Below are 16093 nucleotides of genomic sequence, written 5' to 3'. Positions count from 1 at the left end.
CCGTTATTCTGAGGGGGAAAAGGATATGGAACTCAAAGAAAGAGCAGGATACAAAGTTAGTGTTGTAATAAGTGACCTTAGGTAAGTAAAAATGAAAAACATGCATTCATTTACAAGCAGGTATTCCATTATCATTGGTTACTATCACATATTTTGCAAGAAGCAACAGAAAAAACTAGAGACAAAGTATTCTCAGAATCTGCATCAGTTCACTTGTCCAAATGCCCTAACTCACTTCCTTTAACAGGTAGAAAAAAAAATTCTATGACAGCAATTCTAGATACGCTAATCAAGCTTTTAATTAGCAAGAAAACTGTTCTACTCACAGAATTTGTTCCAAGAACTTGAAGCTTTGGTTCCCCTGATTCTAGCAGCTTTGCTACCATATGAAGAAAGCTTTCTACAAATGGCTTGATGCTTTGAGAATGACAAGCCATAAGAAGTTGGTCCAATGCCTCCATAGCAATTAAAACATACCTAAATCCAAGAGAAAAATAATGTCAAAGTATTTCTAGCACTCTTAATTCTCCTACATGCATTTCACTAAAAGAATTAAAATAAGTTTATTTAAATGCACAGAACATAGGTAAAATTTAGTACCTAGGCAAAATTTAGTATCTTCTAAGTGAAATCTTAATTAGTACATAGCACTACTGATTATAAAATAATCATTATGTTGAAGTAAATAAACCATCTCCATCTTACCAAAACAATTTTTTGTTTCAAAGTTTGTTCAACATTACCTTTATGTCTCTTCTTTGTAAACATGGACATTTTCTATTTTCCAGACATTTAGCAGATTTCTCCATATCTGACCCAAAATAGTAATTAAAAGCAATGTGTCTAAATCCCTAGCATAATCTAATCTACTCATATTTGTAAACTTGGATAAGCAGTATTGGCAACAACAGAAGACCATAAGAAAATGTTTCATAAATATAACTTTACAATTTATAGGATTTTAAACCATGTACTAAAATAAAAGTTCAGACTTCAAGCAACTCTCCTTTGACAATCATACAACTATTTCTGAAAAGACTCCCTAAAAAAAGTGGGGGTAGAAAAGCCAGTTTATCACTTGGAGAACAGCATACTCTAAGAAACTGGCATCATGAAATAACAATATGGAAGTATTTAGAAGCCAAATTGCAACGTTATTACTGTTCAAGCACAGAGAGGCACTGATGAAGATGGCAGACCTTTACTCATGTTAGGAGGAGAGCTAGCACAGTTTCAGACCAAAATGCTTATATCTTCTAAGCTTTGATAACTAAAGTCAACACAGTTCTCTCTTTTTAAATCCATAAAAATTAGGATGTTCATGTTCATTTCCACTTTAGAGATCGATTTTAAAATTACAGTATTAGCAGATTAAGGGATTAATATTTCCTATTAAAGAAGCCTCAGAAATTAATTAAGCTACAAGTAACTCTATTAACTAACGTAAGTCTATTCATAAAGCCTGCACCCGGAAAGGAATAAAGTTGCAGCATCTACAGAGGTATAATTTCATATTGCCATATTCTACCCTCCATACGTTATCTTTGCTTGACTAGGTGGCAAAACAATTTATGTAATGGTTAACCCAGGAAGAATTTACCAAAGATACTATATTAGCAGGCATTACCTCAAAATCAAACTTTACAATGCTACTTTGAATTGCATGTATGAAACAACAAAGCGACATTTAATGATGGTCTCAGTTTGTTATCAGATCTGATCATTTTACAAAGACTTTCATATCCATTAACTCTGATATGCAAGTACTATAAACACTGAAATATCCAGTCACCAAAAATTCCTACAAAAAAAGGTATAGGGAATGAGATTTTCTTTGAACATAGATTATTTAGGAATTCAAATGATTTAATCTTAAATGATAGACTTAAGGGTCTTTTTTTAAAACAGTAGTAAGAATCCATATATAATTATTCCTCTATCTAGTAAGATTAGAGTTGAAAAACAATTTTATATTAAATAAATAGAAATAAAGGTTCACTATAGTGGTCTATAGATAAAATATGGATCAAATACGGATCAATATCTTCAAGGTAAAATTAGACAGTCTAATAACAACAGCTCTGTTTTATGAACATAAAGCTCCCAAGTTAGACCAGATGCAACACAATTTCTCTTTTTAACTCTTCTTGGTCACAATACAAAATACAGATTTTTAAAACAAGCATAAAGTCTTTAATCTAGGAAAAAGTACAGAAAAAGAAGTCTACTACTAAATTCATGTTTTGATAGCAGCAACTAGTTTCCTTACCCAGAACGATGTCTGACAACATCCCTGCTCAACCTTTCTGCCAAGTAAGAACCAATACGATCCAGTTTTTCTGGAGCAGAGACTGCATAAAATGTTAATTTCTCCATTTCAGCTTTAACAAGGCCATCCTAAAAAAAAATTAGTAAGAACAATATAGATTAGCTATCTTTTCATGCTTAATTCTATATTTTTAAGTGTTTAATCTTTTTTATTTCCCCTTTTTTATATTCTGGGGAGTGGATATAGGGAGTTGAGTGCCTGCTTCCCAGGTACAAGGTCCTGGGTTCAATCCCTGGTACCTCTTTAAAAACAAAAACAAAAACAAAACTGAACCTTTTGAATAGAGCTGCCTATTGCCAATATTCACCATATGGATATATAGTATTTTTTAAAATGCACCAGTTAGGTAAAGTATTTAAATGTATCTTTACTAACAATGAATGACTATAATACTTTCCTTCGTAGAGATTAAAAAGCTCAACTGACTATAGATGTAGGGAAGAGGATGTAGTGTGGTAGAAAGAACTTTTTGAACAAAACTTGTTTTGATTCCAAAATTTTAAATGTTATACTGTTGTCTATATATACAACAGTAAACATGTTTTCCTTTTTAAATTATTCAGAATTTGCTGATATAATTATAAAGCTTTTATATTTAATGAATAAGAAAGTATTCAGAACTGTATGAATGTAGGCTTAACCAATGTATTAAAAAAGCAACAGCAACAGGTCCCTGATCTGAGTTCACTGTCATTTGCCTCTGCCCTCTAATACGTGACATGCAACAAGACTAAGGATTCTCCCCACCCTCATACAACCATGAGCCAATCATCAGACAAAATTTCCTGGGCTTATGTCCAAGTAACTAAATGCTGGGATAGGGAGTCAGCAGGTAGGTAGGGAAACAATATTAGATGGTAAATCTACAAATAAAAATTTTATAAACATATTTTTATTAACTGGCTCAACATTCTCTGGCTTTTTGCCATTTCCCTAGTGGAGTCATTCTCTCACATTTTGAATCTTTACCATTCCCCTCAAAACTTGTTCCTGTACCACTTCTCTTTCCTCTCTGACAGCAAATAACCCCTACTCCTCCTTCTCAGAGAAGATAGAGCCATCAGATTAAAATTTACCTGCAAAAGCTCTCCTAATTTCCCAGTGCCATCTAGGCCAGTGGTTCTCAACCAAGGATGATTTTGTTCTCTAGAGCAATATATGCAGACATTTTGGTTGTTCATTACTAGGGAGAGGGTACTAATGACATCTAGTGGGTAGAGGCCAGGGACACTGCTAAACATTCTACAATACAGAGGAGAGTCCCCCACAACAAAGAATGATCTGGACCAAAATGACAAAAGAACCTAGACTGAGAAGCCCTGCCCTGGGCATAGTGAAAGAGTCCTGCTTTTCCTATCCAGGAGGAATTTATCTGTTTGTGCCAGAGCTGTGTTCTCATACTGGCCCTGGGATCTGGTTCCATCAGTGAGCCTCACTCATTCCTGGTTCTTCAATCTCTCCCTATATATTGGTTCCTCCACATCACCATTTTAATATCATCCAGTTTTGTTTTTATTCCTTACTAATCTTACTGAGGAAAATTTACTTTAATAAGCTGCACCTGTCTAAAGTATGTAATTTAAAGTTTGACATTTGTATATGCCCATGAAACTATCACTAAAAATAAGATACAGAATATCACCATCATTTGCACAAGATTCCTCCTTTCCTTTGCAATCAGACCCTCCCTCCACCTGTGGAAACCACTGCCTTGCTTTTTAACATTATAAATCAGCATGCATTTTATATAAAAGGAACCATACAGTATGTGAGTCTCTTGTGTATGATTTCTTTCATTGAGCATAATGATTCTGAAATTCATGTCTGTTGCATATATCATAGTTTTGTTACTTTTCATCACTAAGTAGTATTCTATTGTATGGATACCCAATTTCTTTATCCATTATCCATTTTTTAAAACATAGAGAGACAAAATAAAAAATCTCCAATTCTATGTTCTTATTTAACTACTACTCCTCCGCCAAATTTCTCAAGAGTTGTCTCTACATTCTCACCCCCAGTTCAAGGCTCCAACTTTTCCACCAAAACTGTTTTGCCAGCATCACCAACATCCACTCACCAATTCTTGTCAATTTTATTTCATGTGTATTCCTTGAATCAGTCCTCTCCATCATTTCTACCCACTGTAAGTCCCCTCTCAGTATTTGTCCCAATTACTGCATCAGCCTAAGGGATCTCACTGCTTAGCCTCCACAATCCTTCCTAATGGAATAGCTCAATCCCCTAACATGCCCTACAGGGCCTTTACCACCTAACCTAAGCTTACCTCTCTAACACCACTCTCACCACTCCCTATCTCATGCACTTTGCTTCTGTCAAACTAAAAATTTATAGTGCTCCCAAACTGACACACTTGTGCTCACTTCAGACTCTTGGCCTAGAAAATTCTTTCTTAGTTCAACCAGATAACTCCTACTTGTCCATTAGGTCTCGGCATCAGACTCTTGGCCTGGAAAATTCTTTCTTAGTTCAACCAGATAACTCCTGCTTGTCCATTAGGTCTCGGCCTCCTCCAAAGAGCCTTTACTGAACTCCATAAAAGCCCACTCCCACGACAAAATGAGATGTTCTTTTATCTAACAGCAGTCATCCCCACTATTGTATATTATCATACTGTCTTTTCATTCATTAGACAAATAAAACCATGTGATAGGCACTAGCAGGGCAACAGTGAGCAAAGAATTGTATTAACTCATTTCATCTTGAGACCCTTACAAGGTAGGTACAATTTATTATTTCCATTTCATGATGAGCAACTGAGGGACTTGCCCAAGATCACACGGCTAATAATTACAAGAAACAGTTTGTTTTTCTCACTACTAGATTACTCTTTGAGGGGAAGGATGATGTGCAAATTCTGCATTCCATGCACATGCACCTACTACCTGATGCATTTTGGTTACACCACAACATTTTTTTGGTAAATTAAAAAATAAGAAATATGGCCAATTAGGTTATAGTTGCTGATGTATGCAAGATTCACGTAAATCTTTTCTTTTTTAAAACTCATTTTAATGATGGCAATTTATTTTTTTTTTAAAGATTTATTTTTATTTATTTAATTCCCCTCCCCTCCCCTCCCCCGGTTGTCTGTTTTCTGTGTCTTTTTGCTGCGTCTTGTTTCTTTGTCTGCTTCTGTTGTCGTCAGCAGCACGGGAAGTGTGGGCAGCGCCATTCCTCGGGAGGCTGCACTTTCTTTCGCGATGGGCGGCTCTCATTACAGGGGCACTCCTTGCGCGTGGGGCTCCCCTACGCGGGGGACACCCCTGTGTGGCACGGCACTCCTTGCGTGCATCAGCACTGCACATGGGCCAGCTCCACATGGGTCAAGGAGGCCCAGGGTTTGAACCGCGGACCTCCCATGTGGTAGACAGATGCCCTAACCACTGAGCCAAAGTCTGGTTCCCAATGATGGCAATTTAAATAAATCTTATGAAAATTCCTGGCAAAGGAAATCTTTCTGTAACCATTATCTAATTTACCTTTCATCACAACAATCCTGTGATCCAAAGGGTTCAAGCTCCCTCACTGAATAAAATCTGGCCTCTACCTTGTTCTTTAGCAACCATATGCCCCAGACTCCTCAAGGAAATAATGATTTGAATATTCAATCTATTAAATGATATATCTGAATTTTCAAATCAGAAAACATGGTCAACATGATTACCACCCGTTATGCTCCCCGAAATAGCTACATGAACCTTCATTTGGATCAACTTGCTACAGATCTCAATATATCTCTTGCTTTCCTAAGCCTTTTCTCTTGCTCCCCCTCCTTCCCACCTCATTTGCAGTGAAGAAACTCCTTCAAAGCTCCGCAAATATTATTTCCTCTGATAATCCCTGCCAGAAAGTGACACACCATGTAATTTGATGTTCAATATGCTTTTACTTTATGTCATCACTGGATATAAATCTCCTTAAAGGCAGGATCATATCTTTAGAAATTTTTACATGCCAGAAATTATCCAGTGAATTGCCTCCATACACCTTAGCAAGATATCTGCCATCCAACAGTATGCAATTTATTAACCTCATATCTGAATGTTAAAAACGGATTTGATAAAAAATGAGATATATCAACATTAATATACGATAACCAAGAGATTTCTATAGTTGGCTACATTTTTAAAATAAAGCAAATTCTGGAAATCAAACCCATGTAACATTTTTTAGTCCCTATCCATTTAACACTAGAAAGGACTTTAAAACGTTTAAGACAGTGCCAAACAAAATCATTCAAAGCCAGTTGCTTTGAAACTAATAATTTTCACAATAAAGCAATTTTCCTAGAAATCAGAAGGCATATAAAAAGAGAACAAACTTTGCGTAGAATATTCTTCCTTTACCTCTCAATTTTCTTCTAAAAACTGTATGGTTGACCCCGTTTATTCTCTAGCTTTTAACTTAGATATCATTTCCTCCAGGTCTTTCTTTTTCTAAGTCCAAATTAGATATTACTCCTATGTACTCACTCGAGTAGCACCCTATACCTAATTTCTCTATCACAGCGTTTTCCACACAATATTGTCATTGGCATTTTTCTTATCTGTGAGTTTGGTGGACAGCAGAAAACCAAGTCTGTGTTCAGACTCATATCCGTAGCATTTGGCATAAATAATCTGGTGCTAGTTCATTCATTTTTGATAGGTGACTATTATTTAAATGTAGGCACTACATAGACTACAAAAGAATACAATGTAATTGTCTACTGTCCGTCATTCCAGATTTATGTCTAATCTATGAAAAGAACCTGAAAACGAGACAAGCAAGCTAACATGGGTCACTGAAAAGTAAAATAGTGAGAGAAAATATAGTAGTATGATGAGATTCAGGAGAAAAAGCAGAGAAATGAAGTTAGGGAAACCTTAGGGAGATCAGCAGGGGTGGGGAAAAACAGGTCAGCAAAGACAAGGATCAAAAGATGTAGGTCAAATTACTTTGGGGTCTTCAGGGAAGATGTTGTCCACCAGGCGTTTGTAACGAGGCCGCAAAGCAGAACAGCAGCAGCACACTCCTGTTGGGGGGGAAAAAAAGCAATCGTATAGAAATTATTAATATTGTAAACTGAACTATAAATCCAAGTTTCTGAACATTAATGGGCTATTTAAAATAAAGGAAAGTTCAAACTGCCCCAAATAGCCTATCAAATTCATCCTATAAAGCAAATATATAATTTGTAACACCTCCCACCCCAGCTTTACCTCCTTTCTGCTTTCCTCTCCTACTACTTCCTGAAAACCTGGGACAATCCAGTGCACTCCAGCCACAACAGACCCCCTGTCCGCCCCCAAACTTGTCAAGCCCCATCATGCTTCAGAATCTTTGTTCTCGCTGTCCCCTCTGCCTGGTATATGCCCAAATATTCATGTGACTAACCCCCCCATTTCCTTTAAGTATTCTCTTAAATCTCACACCTTCTTAATGAGGCCTACTCTACTTTGTCTTTGTCCCATAGTACTTACATCTAACATATTAAATAATTTACCTCTTATGCTCAGTGTTATCACCTTTCTCCCCTCACTAGGACATAAGCTCAGACCAAGGCACGATCCTTGTTTTGCTCAAGGTTTCCAACCAACTGGAATAATACCTGGCACACAGGAGGCATCCAAATATTTGTTGAATGAATGTACGCATGAATGAATGAAATCTTATTATTTCTAGCTTAATAATGTCTTCCTTGCTTTACTTCCTTTCTGCTTTCCTCTCTCCTTCTCCTTTGACTACCCTAGTTCAAACCTTATATCTTACCTAATATTGTTTCCACAGCTTCCTAGCTGGCTTGCCGACCTTCTCCCATGGCTCTTTTATAGAGAAGGTATTTACTTTCCATCTCTGGCAGTATTATCACCTTTAGGTTTCCAAGAGATCATTGATTCTTTATATTAAATGTGTACAAATGTCCTGACAACTTATAACACTCTTTCAAACTTATAACCCTACTGTAACCAATTTCTCTTTATAATTTACAAAACTGATACATTCCAAAGTAGTTTTGTTTTTTCATTAATATATTATAGGCTGTGAAAATATGTCATAGAAAAAATTAAACAGGAACTCTTTAAAATTAAAATTAAAAAAAGATTGCAATAAATATCACAAAGGACATAAGTGTCTAATTTATAAACCCTCTATAAAAACAAGACCAATATATAAATGGAAAAAGACATGAAAAAAATTACTAAATATATAAACTATCTACTTAATAAAAGTAATATTAAAAGAAACTACAAGGACCATTTTATACTTAAGTAATAATTCCAGCACTGGTTGGGTAGACTTAAAGATAATATGTCCCAAACACTGCAAATGGCTGGAGAAATTGGTACAACTACTCTGGAATGCAATTTAGCAATATATAAGAAGAGTCCTAAAAGTTCCTATCCTTTGTTTCAGCGATTTCACATTTAAGGCATTTCAGCTAAGAACAGTAAAACAAGGAAGCCAAAGAGCTATGTGCAAGAGTATGTTCTCTGCAGTGATGATATCTTCACTTTATAAATAAAACAACTGTTCCTAAAGCCTATACATAGTAGATTAAGGTAGAGTAGAATACTATGCTGGATCCAACATTTTTGTGGCCTAACCCCTTAGAGGATGAGTGATGTATACCATATTAAGCACATGTTAAATGTCAAACTATTTACTATATTAATCTTTCTGACCCTGCAAGGTAGGTACTGTTACCTGTTTTACAGATGAAGAAGCTGACTTTCAAAAGATTAAGAAATTTACTTAAAGTCACGGGAATTGAATCCACTCCTGGATAACAATCTTTTGGAAAAATCTACATTATATATAAGTCAGACACAAAGACTTGGAAACAACAATCAACAAACACACACAGTAACTCCAAACAGTCAATACATCTATCTACATGATACTACATGCGAGGTAGAAAACCACCTCAAAGTCAAGTCATTTCCAAAACTGCTCAAAGGCTGTCCTACGTATTTTCAGTTTTCAGTATCTTGGAAAAAGCAATGGATTCCAATCCAAAAGACCTAGTCATTCCAATTCTTTCACTTATATGGCAATGTGCACTGAGTAAGGCACATCAGCAGTCTGGAAAGAACTATTCAAGTAGGAGTGATCAATTATCTTGTCCTTCAAACCCATAACTTAATAGGAATATCTTGAGCCATTATAAAATTATTCTAATGATTTATGAAATTGAGATGTGTATATGTGCATGAGCATTAAGTATACATCTGTATGGATTTAGTGGCCAAAACATAGTATGAGAGAATATTGACCTTGCTTCTAAGTAGAACTCTGCTACTATCTTATCCAGTAACCTTATGCAAGAGACAACTACCCCAGATCTCATTTTCCTCATAAAGCATTCATTATTCATTCATGCTGCCATACACCAGATGTTAACTGAATGCCCAGCAAAGCCAAAAACAAGTAAAACTATCTGCAGCCAGATCTGCAGTAGAGTGGAGCTTTAAAGCTGTGACTAAAAACGAAAGAGTTAAGATTTGCACATGTTTAGTAGGCCTAAAGCACTGCGCATACATTTCTTCACCTTTCCAACAATCTTATGAGATGTCATTATAATTACACTTTACAGGAGCAAGAATTGTAGCAGAACTAATCAACTAACTTAGTCAACAGTAATGGCTCGGTGAGAGTCTTGCATCTAACATTAAAATCTCATGCTCTTTCCATAACACTAAGGGTATCAGGAGTCAAATCATTCCACACCCAAATATTTCATTTTCAAATACTACATGCCTATCACTAGGCTAGTGGTCACAGATACAAGAAAGTATAAAAGAGGCAAGATCCCTGTCCCTGAGGAGTTTATAAATGCTTACCAAAAAGAAAAAAATTAGTGAATAACTCAGCAGTATAACTTAGGAGCTATATGCTTATAAAATAAAATGTTATCCACTGTTTAGGATGTCATCCATCTTAACAGAAGAAAAAAAAAATCCAAAGAGTCCATTAAGAGATTTTCAGATTAACTAATACCAAAATACTATACTTGAACCCTTTTAAGAGTATAAAACAAAACAGAAGTCTGCTTACTGAAAGACAGAGAGGCAGGGACAGGGGCAGAAGGAGAGCAAGCTGGCAAAAGTCATACTTCTGTAGGTATCTGCTACACCTAATTAAAAAATACTTTAGGGAAGCGGACTTGGCCCAGTGGTTAGGGCGTCCGCCTACCACATGGGAGGTCCACGGTTCAAACCCTGGGCCTCCTTGACCCACGTGGAGCTGGCCCATGCACAGTGCTGATGCGCACAAGGAGTGCCCTGTCACGCAGGGATGTCCCCCGTGTAGTGGAGCCCCACGCGCAAGGAGTGCGCCCCGTAAGGAGAGCCGCCCAGCGCGAAAGAAAGTGCAGCCTGCCCAGGAGTGGCACCGCACACACAGAGAGCTGATGCAGCAAGATGACGCAACCAAAAGAAACACAGAGTCCCGTGCCGCTGACAACAACAGAAGCGGACAAAAAGAACATGTGGCAAATGGACACAGAGAACAGACAACTGGGGCAGGGAGGCGGGGGAGGGAAGGGGAGAGAAATAAATAAAATAAATATTAAAGAAATATTTTAGATAAATATTAATACACTAACATAAATTAAAACCAAATATGTATTGAGCAGTAATACAGGATACAGAGCTAGGTATTGCAATGATTAAAGAAGCTTGTTACAAGATAGGAAGATTAAGATAAATACTTTGCTAACACAAATGCAAAGCCAAATGCAGTAACTTCAAATTGCTCTCACGCAGAGACTGGCAAAGGAGCCAGAAAACAAGTCCTGATGGTAAGTTTCCAATTAGAATTATAAATATTATTTCCAATAAAAACACCTTCTTGACTGTTTACTATAAATGGAAAGCTACCAATGATAGAAAAGTTACATGAAACTAGGTTAAAATTTTTCATGTACTCAGGTTTCTATAAAACGGTAACATTCGAGACTACAGAAGTTAAAGGTTAAAATGACTGGCATTAATAGTCACAAAAGGAACTGTTTTGAAGACTACTTTAAACAAAAGAATACTGTACTTATAAACATCACAAGCACAAGTAAAATAAAATCATTGAACCTACTTAGGCATAGAAATGTGGTTGAATCTCTTGTCGGAGTAAATTCATAAGGTTTTTCGAGTTCAGCAGCAGGTACCTGAACATAGTCTTTCATGCTGTATGAGACTATTTTGTAGCTGATCTTCCTGCTTCTAGGTCCTTTTACCTACTGTTCATTCAGGAAGTGCCTAGTTCACTTTACTTGCAATTAATTAGCAAAGGGTACTAAAGTACTGTAACTTATCTAACTTGTCACTGACATCAAATATAACATCAAGAACTTGATAATATCCATATCAAATTCAGCTAGCAAGGCAGAAGAACTTAAATAAGACACCGTTAAAGTACCCGTATTGCTAGTAATAAAAGCAGATTTTCATACCGTTTAAATAAGAAAATAAACCTATTTCTTTCCTTAAAGCATTACTTGAATTCCTCTGCATCTTAGCTTCTGATCCCTTCCAATGTACTCCTCACCTGAGCCCCAATAACATCCTATTTTTGACTTCTCTACTTTCTCTCTTCCCAGAGAAAAAAGGGCTAAGTACATTACAGAATGCCTCAAGCAATGGGTAAGTCTGAGAAACATGAGTTCTTCCTTTAAATTTAATTCATTCCAGTACAAAAAGGAGGAGATAATCCATTATTCTCCTCCCACAGCATGTGGAATTCAGGACCCTGACTGTGATACACTTGGAGGCAGAGAAACAAGATCTCTCAAGAAGGATAACTAAACTACAGGAAAATGAACCTCAGGAACAGTTGGAGGAGATAAATTATGAGCAAATAAAAATGCCACGCTATCTATTATAGTAATGAACATACAAGCTCATGGGGCAATCTGTTCAAGAAGGCTCTCGATGCCTCAGTAAATATGAAAATCCTACTACCTACCTCTCAGGCTTGGTACTGAAGTAATAATAAAAAGTGCCTGGACTACAGAAACCATTTAAATACATTTAATATGCCCCCTCCCTTTTTTTTGGTATATAAAATTAGCCATTTCTTCTTTAAAGACACCCAAGACAATTTCTTCTCCTTAGCTTCATTGTCTTTTAGTTCTCACAGAGGAATGGGATGAAATGACCTCTAGGAAAGGAATAACCTCATTCTTTGATTAGAGTTAGAAATTAGAGTAGAAATTAGAAAATAGAGTTAGAAATTAGAAATTGATTTTCAACCCATCATGACTCAAAGAAACAATCACAGAAGGGCCTGAGCACCTGCCTGGAATATCTCATAGCAGAACTGATAGTAGGATGAATCAGGCATGTGATCTCAAATAAGCAGAATGTTTCCAAAAAATGCTAGGAGCATTTTGCTTAATGGAAACTAATACTCTAAGTGGTTGGTCCACAAGTGAGTACTTTTGGTTTGTGATATATGACTTTTACTTTCCTATGCAATCCTGTAAATTTGATGACTTGGGTAATAAATAAAAAACCCTTTTAAAAGAAGCAACTTATACTTTCAATTAACTGTATTATCGAATGATAATTTAATTCTAACTGGAAATATTAATATCTACATCATTAAACTAAACACTACCATGTGTTTAGGTACTTTGGATAAAAGGCATAGGTACTTGGGATAAAACTATCTTTCAAAACCAGAGGGCTAAGTTAAAAACACTGCAAATGTTTAGATCCTATGATGGGAACTGGGTCCTCTAGTTACTGTCTGGCTGACTCTGGATTAGGTTTGTTTCAACATCTGTAAAAGGAGAAATGTAGTTTCTATACCTGCAATGTGGCATTCTATTATCTCATTTAATTCTTACATGTATTATACCAAGAATTCACTGACATATTTAGGGCTCACTAAATCCATACTTTTCAATGAGAGTGACTACAAAGACTGGATTTCAGTCCTTTAAGTCCTCACTACATACTTCTGTGTATTTCTATCACGGTACCTGCAAGGATTTATTGTACTTCTTTGTATACATGTCTGTCTTTACAACCAGAACATGAGTTGCTCAAATCCAAAGCCCCTATGTTTTATTCATCATTGTGCACACCTGGCATATAACAGACATTTACAAAAACATTTCTTAACTAAATAAACAAGGACCCAAAGTTCAGTGATATATAAAATTACTTTAACATCTGCTCTAATATATGCTATAAAAATCAAATAAAATAGTGGTAAAGAAAGTACATGTGTATCAAGAAAACTAGATAAATGCCAGAACAATATGATTTCTCCAACAAACAGATGACAATGTCAATTGAATCACCTTAAACAATTCATGTTTTACTTTTAGGTCCAGTGGAGGCTACCAGTAATGAAGATGAAAAGAGACACACTATTTTTCTACTAAAAGATATTAAAAATTCATCACTCAAGAAGTCTTAAAAAAAAAAAAAAGGGAAGTCTAGCTCTGCAGTGTGCAAAATCTTCAAAAATATCTGCCTCATGTATGTTCCCTTCAAGCCATTTATTCAGGTAGTGTCAGAAGAAGGCATTTATTTCATATGATTAAGAAGATTTAGTAATTTTACAGTCCCACTTACACATAACCCTTCCAAGGACAAAAACACACATATCTACACATACACATATACACCTAGCTATAATAAGGGTACTTTTACAATATTCTCATACTTCAAGGCATGTGTATAGGGTACTGTGCTAAAAAGAAATACAAGGGATTTACAGTGGTAACTATTTGCTAGGAAAGACAAAGGTTTAAAAATAAAATAATAAAACGAGATTTGGACAACATTTGAAGACAAGAGATACCCAATGGCAAATGGACTTCAGGGTAATAAAGGCCACAGAAGTCCTATGGGGAGAGAGAACATTTTCGGCTCAAAAGAAGAGAGGTTTTTTACAAAGGATATGGTACTTGAGTTGGAACCCCAAGGATGAGAAGTGAACTACAAGGAAAACTGGAAACAGCAAAGGACAACTGAAATAGGAACAATGCAAGTATCTCTGTGAGGGATGGCACATGAAAAACCAAAATGCATATTCTAATGACCCAGAACTTAGAAAGAAAGGAACATGGTAGATGTCATAAAGGAAGCATCAAAAGGGTTTGGTTACTAATTAGATATGGGGGTCAAAGGAAAGGGAACAAAATAATCTTATCTTCAGGAAAGTGTTCCTTTTCAAAGGATTTTAATAACATTAGAGGAGTATTTTATTACATGATTCTTTCCACATGTAATTCTATCCCTTCTCTCCTTTCACTCTCAATTTCACTGTTTGTTCTTTATTCCCAGGCATATAAACCTATGTAAAAGAGAAGCACAATAAAAGCAATAAATGGAATTAGAGCTCCAATTTCTGTTTTAAAAAATGGACTTCACTATTACTATGCAATACCACGTTCTACAATAGGTATAACACAGACAAAAACTCTGGAACATTTATCCAAACTATTCTGAGATACCGTCTGTAGGAAAAACAACAACAACAACAACAACATCTCTTTTCCTTGCAAAAAATCTGCAAATATTAAAATCAGAAAATTCATTTCATTTGATGCTAGTTTAATTTGCATAATAAACAAAAATTGATCCAGTTGGTTACACAGGAACCAGAGCTGCAACAAGGAAAGAAAATTACTCACACCTCTGTTCCCACCACCATTGGACATAGAATGTGGGTTCAGCTCTGCTTCTAAGACGATGTCCCTACATCCTGCCATGCCAAAGACCTTCTTCAAAGAAAGAGAGTACACAATTCCTGTGTTCCAATCTCTGGAAGTATGTAATTGGTGAGGCAGAACTGAAAACTTAAATAGTATGTAATTCCCTTTTTTACTATATAAAGTATTGATTAATGTCCTCTACACAATAATGTCAGTAGTGAGGTTGGAATTACAAAATGAATCACATTTCTCTGTGTATTTTAAAAAAAAGCACAGTTTTTTTTTTTTTGGATTCAACTTTCCCCTTGAATCCAAACCATGGTACCAACTATCATACTGGTACTGAGTATCATACTGATATTTACTTTACAAAATGAACATATTTGGAGGGGGGTGGGAATTACACACTGGTCTAAGACAAATGTTGGGGTCATGATTAAGAAGGAAAAAGAAGTGGGAAAGTGAAAGGCAAATCAGAATTTACAATGAAACTGGGAAAGTAAAATACTCAGCACTAATGTGTCTTAAGGATCCTATTAAAACACAGTCTAACAAAAATACTAGCTAGCAAAAACAAAAAAACACGTCAATTCCTAATCTTCAATAAGAAATTTAACGCCCAGCTAGGGAACCTATTGGAAAAGTCATTCAGGAGTTGGAGACTTTTCATCTCTGAAGTGTATTTCAACAAATCTGTATCTTTGGAGGTTTCTATAAGAACTGACTTTCTACATCACAGAGAATATTTTGGTAAATACACAAAATTATAAAGTTAGCCAATATTTGTCTATTTCTGGCTATAAGGAGTATTTTTATTTTTTTAAATACAGATGATAGTATATCCAATAACTAGTGAAGTTTCCTTTAATTTGAAAGAGGACAAAAGAAACCAAACTTACAACTTTCCCTTTAGTTATCCTGCCTATAAATTAAGAATTTCCTGTAAATGGCTCAAATACCCTGAATAAATTTTCATGGAACACCACAGAATATTATTCTATTCTTTAAGTGTCCTTTTGAAAAGGGAGAGTCCTATTAGCACTCAATGTTTTATAATTTAAGTTCCTGAACCTATGTTAATGGCACAGAAA

General features: G+C 35.8%; 1 protein-coding gene across 2 annotated transcripts in view; it reads right to left on the bottom strand.

The window, feature by feature from the left end:
• Positions 1–16093, bottom strand: part of EFR3A (EFR3 homolog A) — a 131436-nt gene that overhangs the window by 85573 nt on the left and 29770 nt on the right. Inside the window, exons 2-4 of one of the 2 annotated variants that reach the window (XM_004464858.5) lie at positions 7291–7367; positions 2270–2397; positions 327–477 (exon numbers count right to left, since the gene is read on the bottom strand). In XM_004464858.5, coding sequence (XP_004464915.1) covers positions 327–477; positions 2270–2397; positions 7291–7367 — 356 coding nt within the window. The remainder of the gene's footprint in view (positions 1–326; positions 478–2269; positions 2398–7290; positions 7368–16093) is intronic. The other variant, XM_071208034.1, reaches the window with a different exon arrangement.

Source organism: Dasypus novemcinctus, chromosome 14 (assembly GCF_030445035.2).
Source record: "Dasypus novemcinctus isolate mDasNov1 chromosome 14, mDasNov1.1.hap2, whole genome shotgun sequence".
NCBI lineage: Eukaryota > Metazoa > Chordata > Mammalia > Cingulata > Dasypodidae > Dasypus > Dasypus novemcinctus.
The sequence above is the reverse complement of the archived record's forward strand: the minus strand, read 5'-3'. Positions and strand labels throughout refer to the sequence as shown.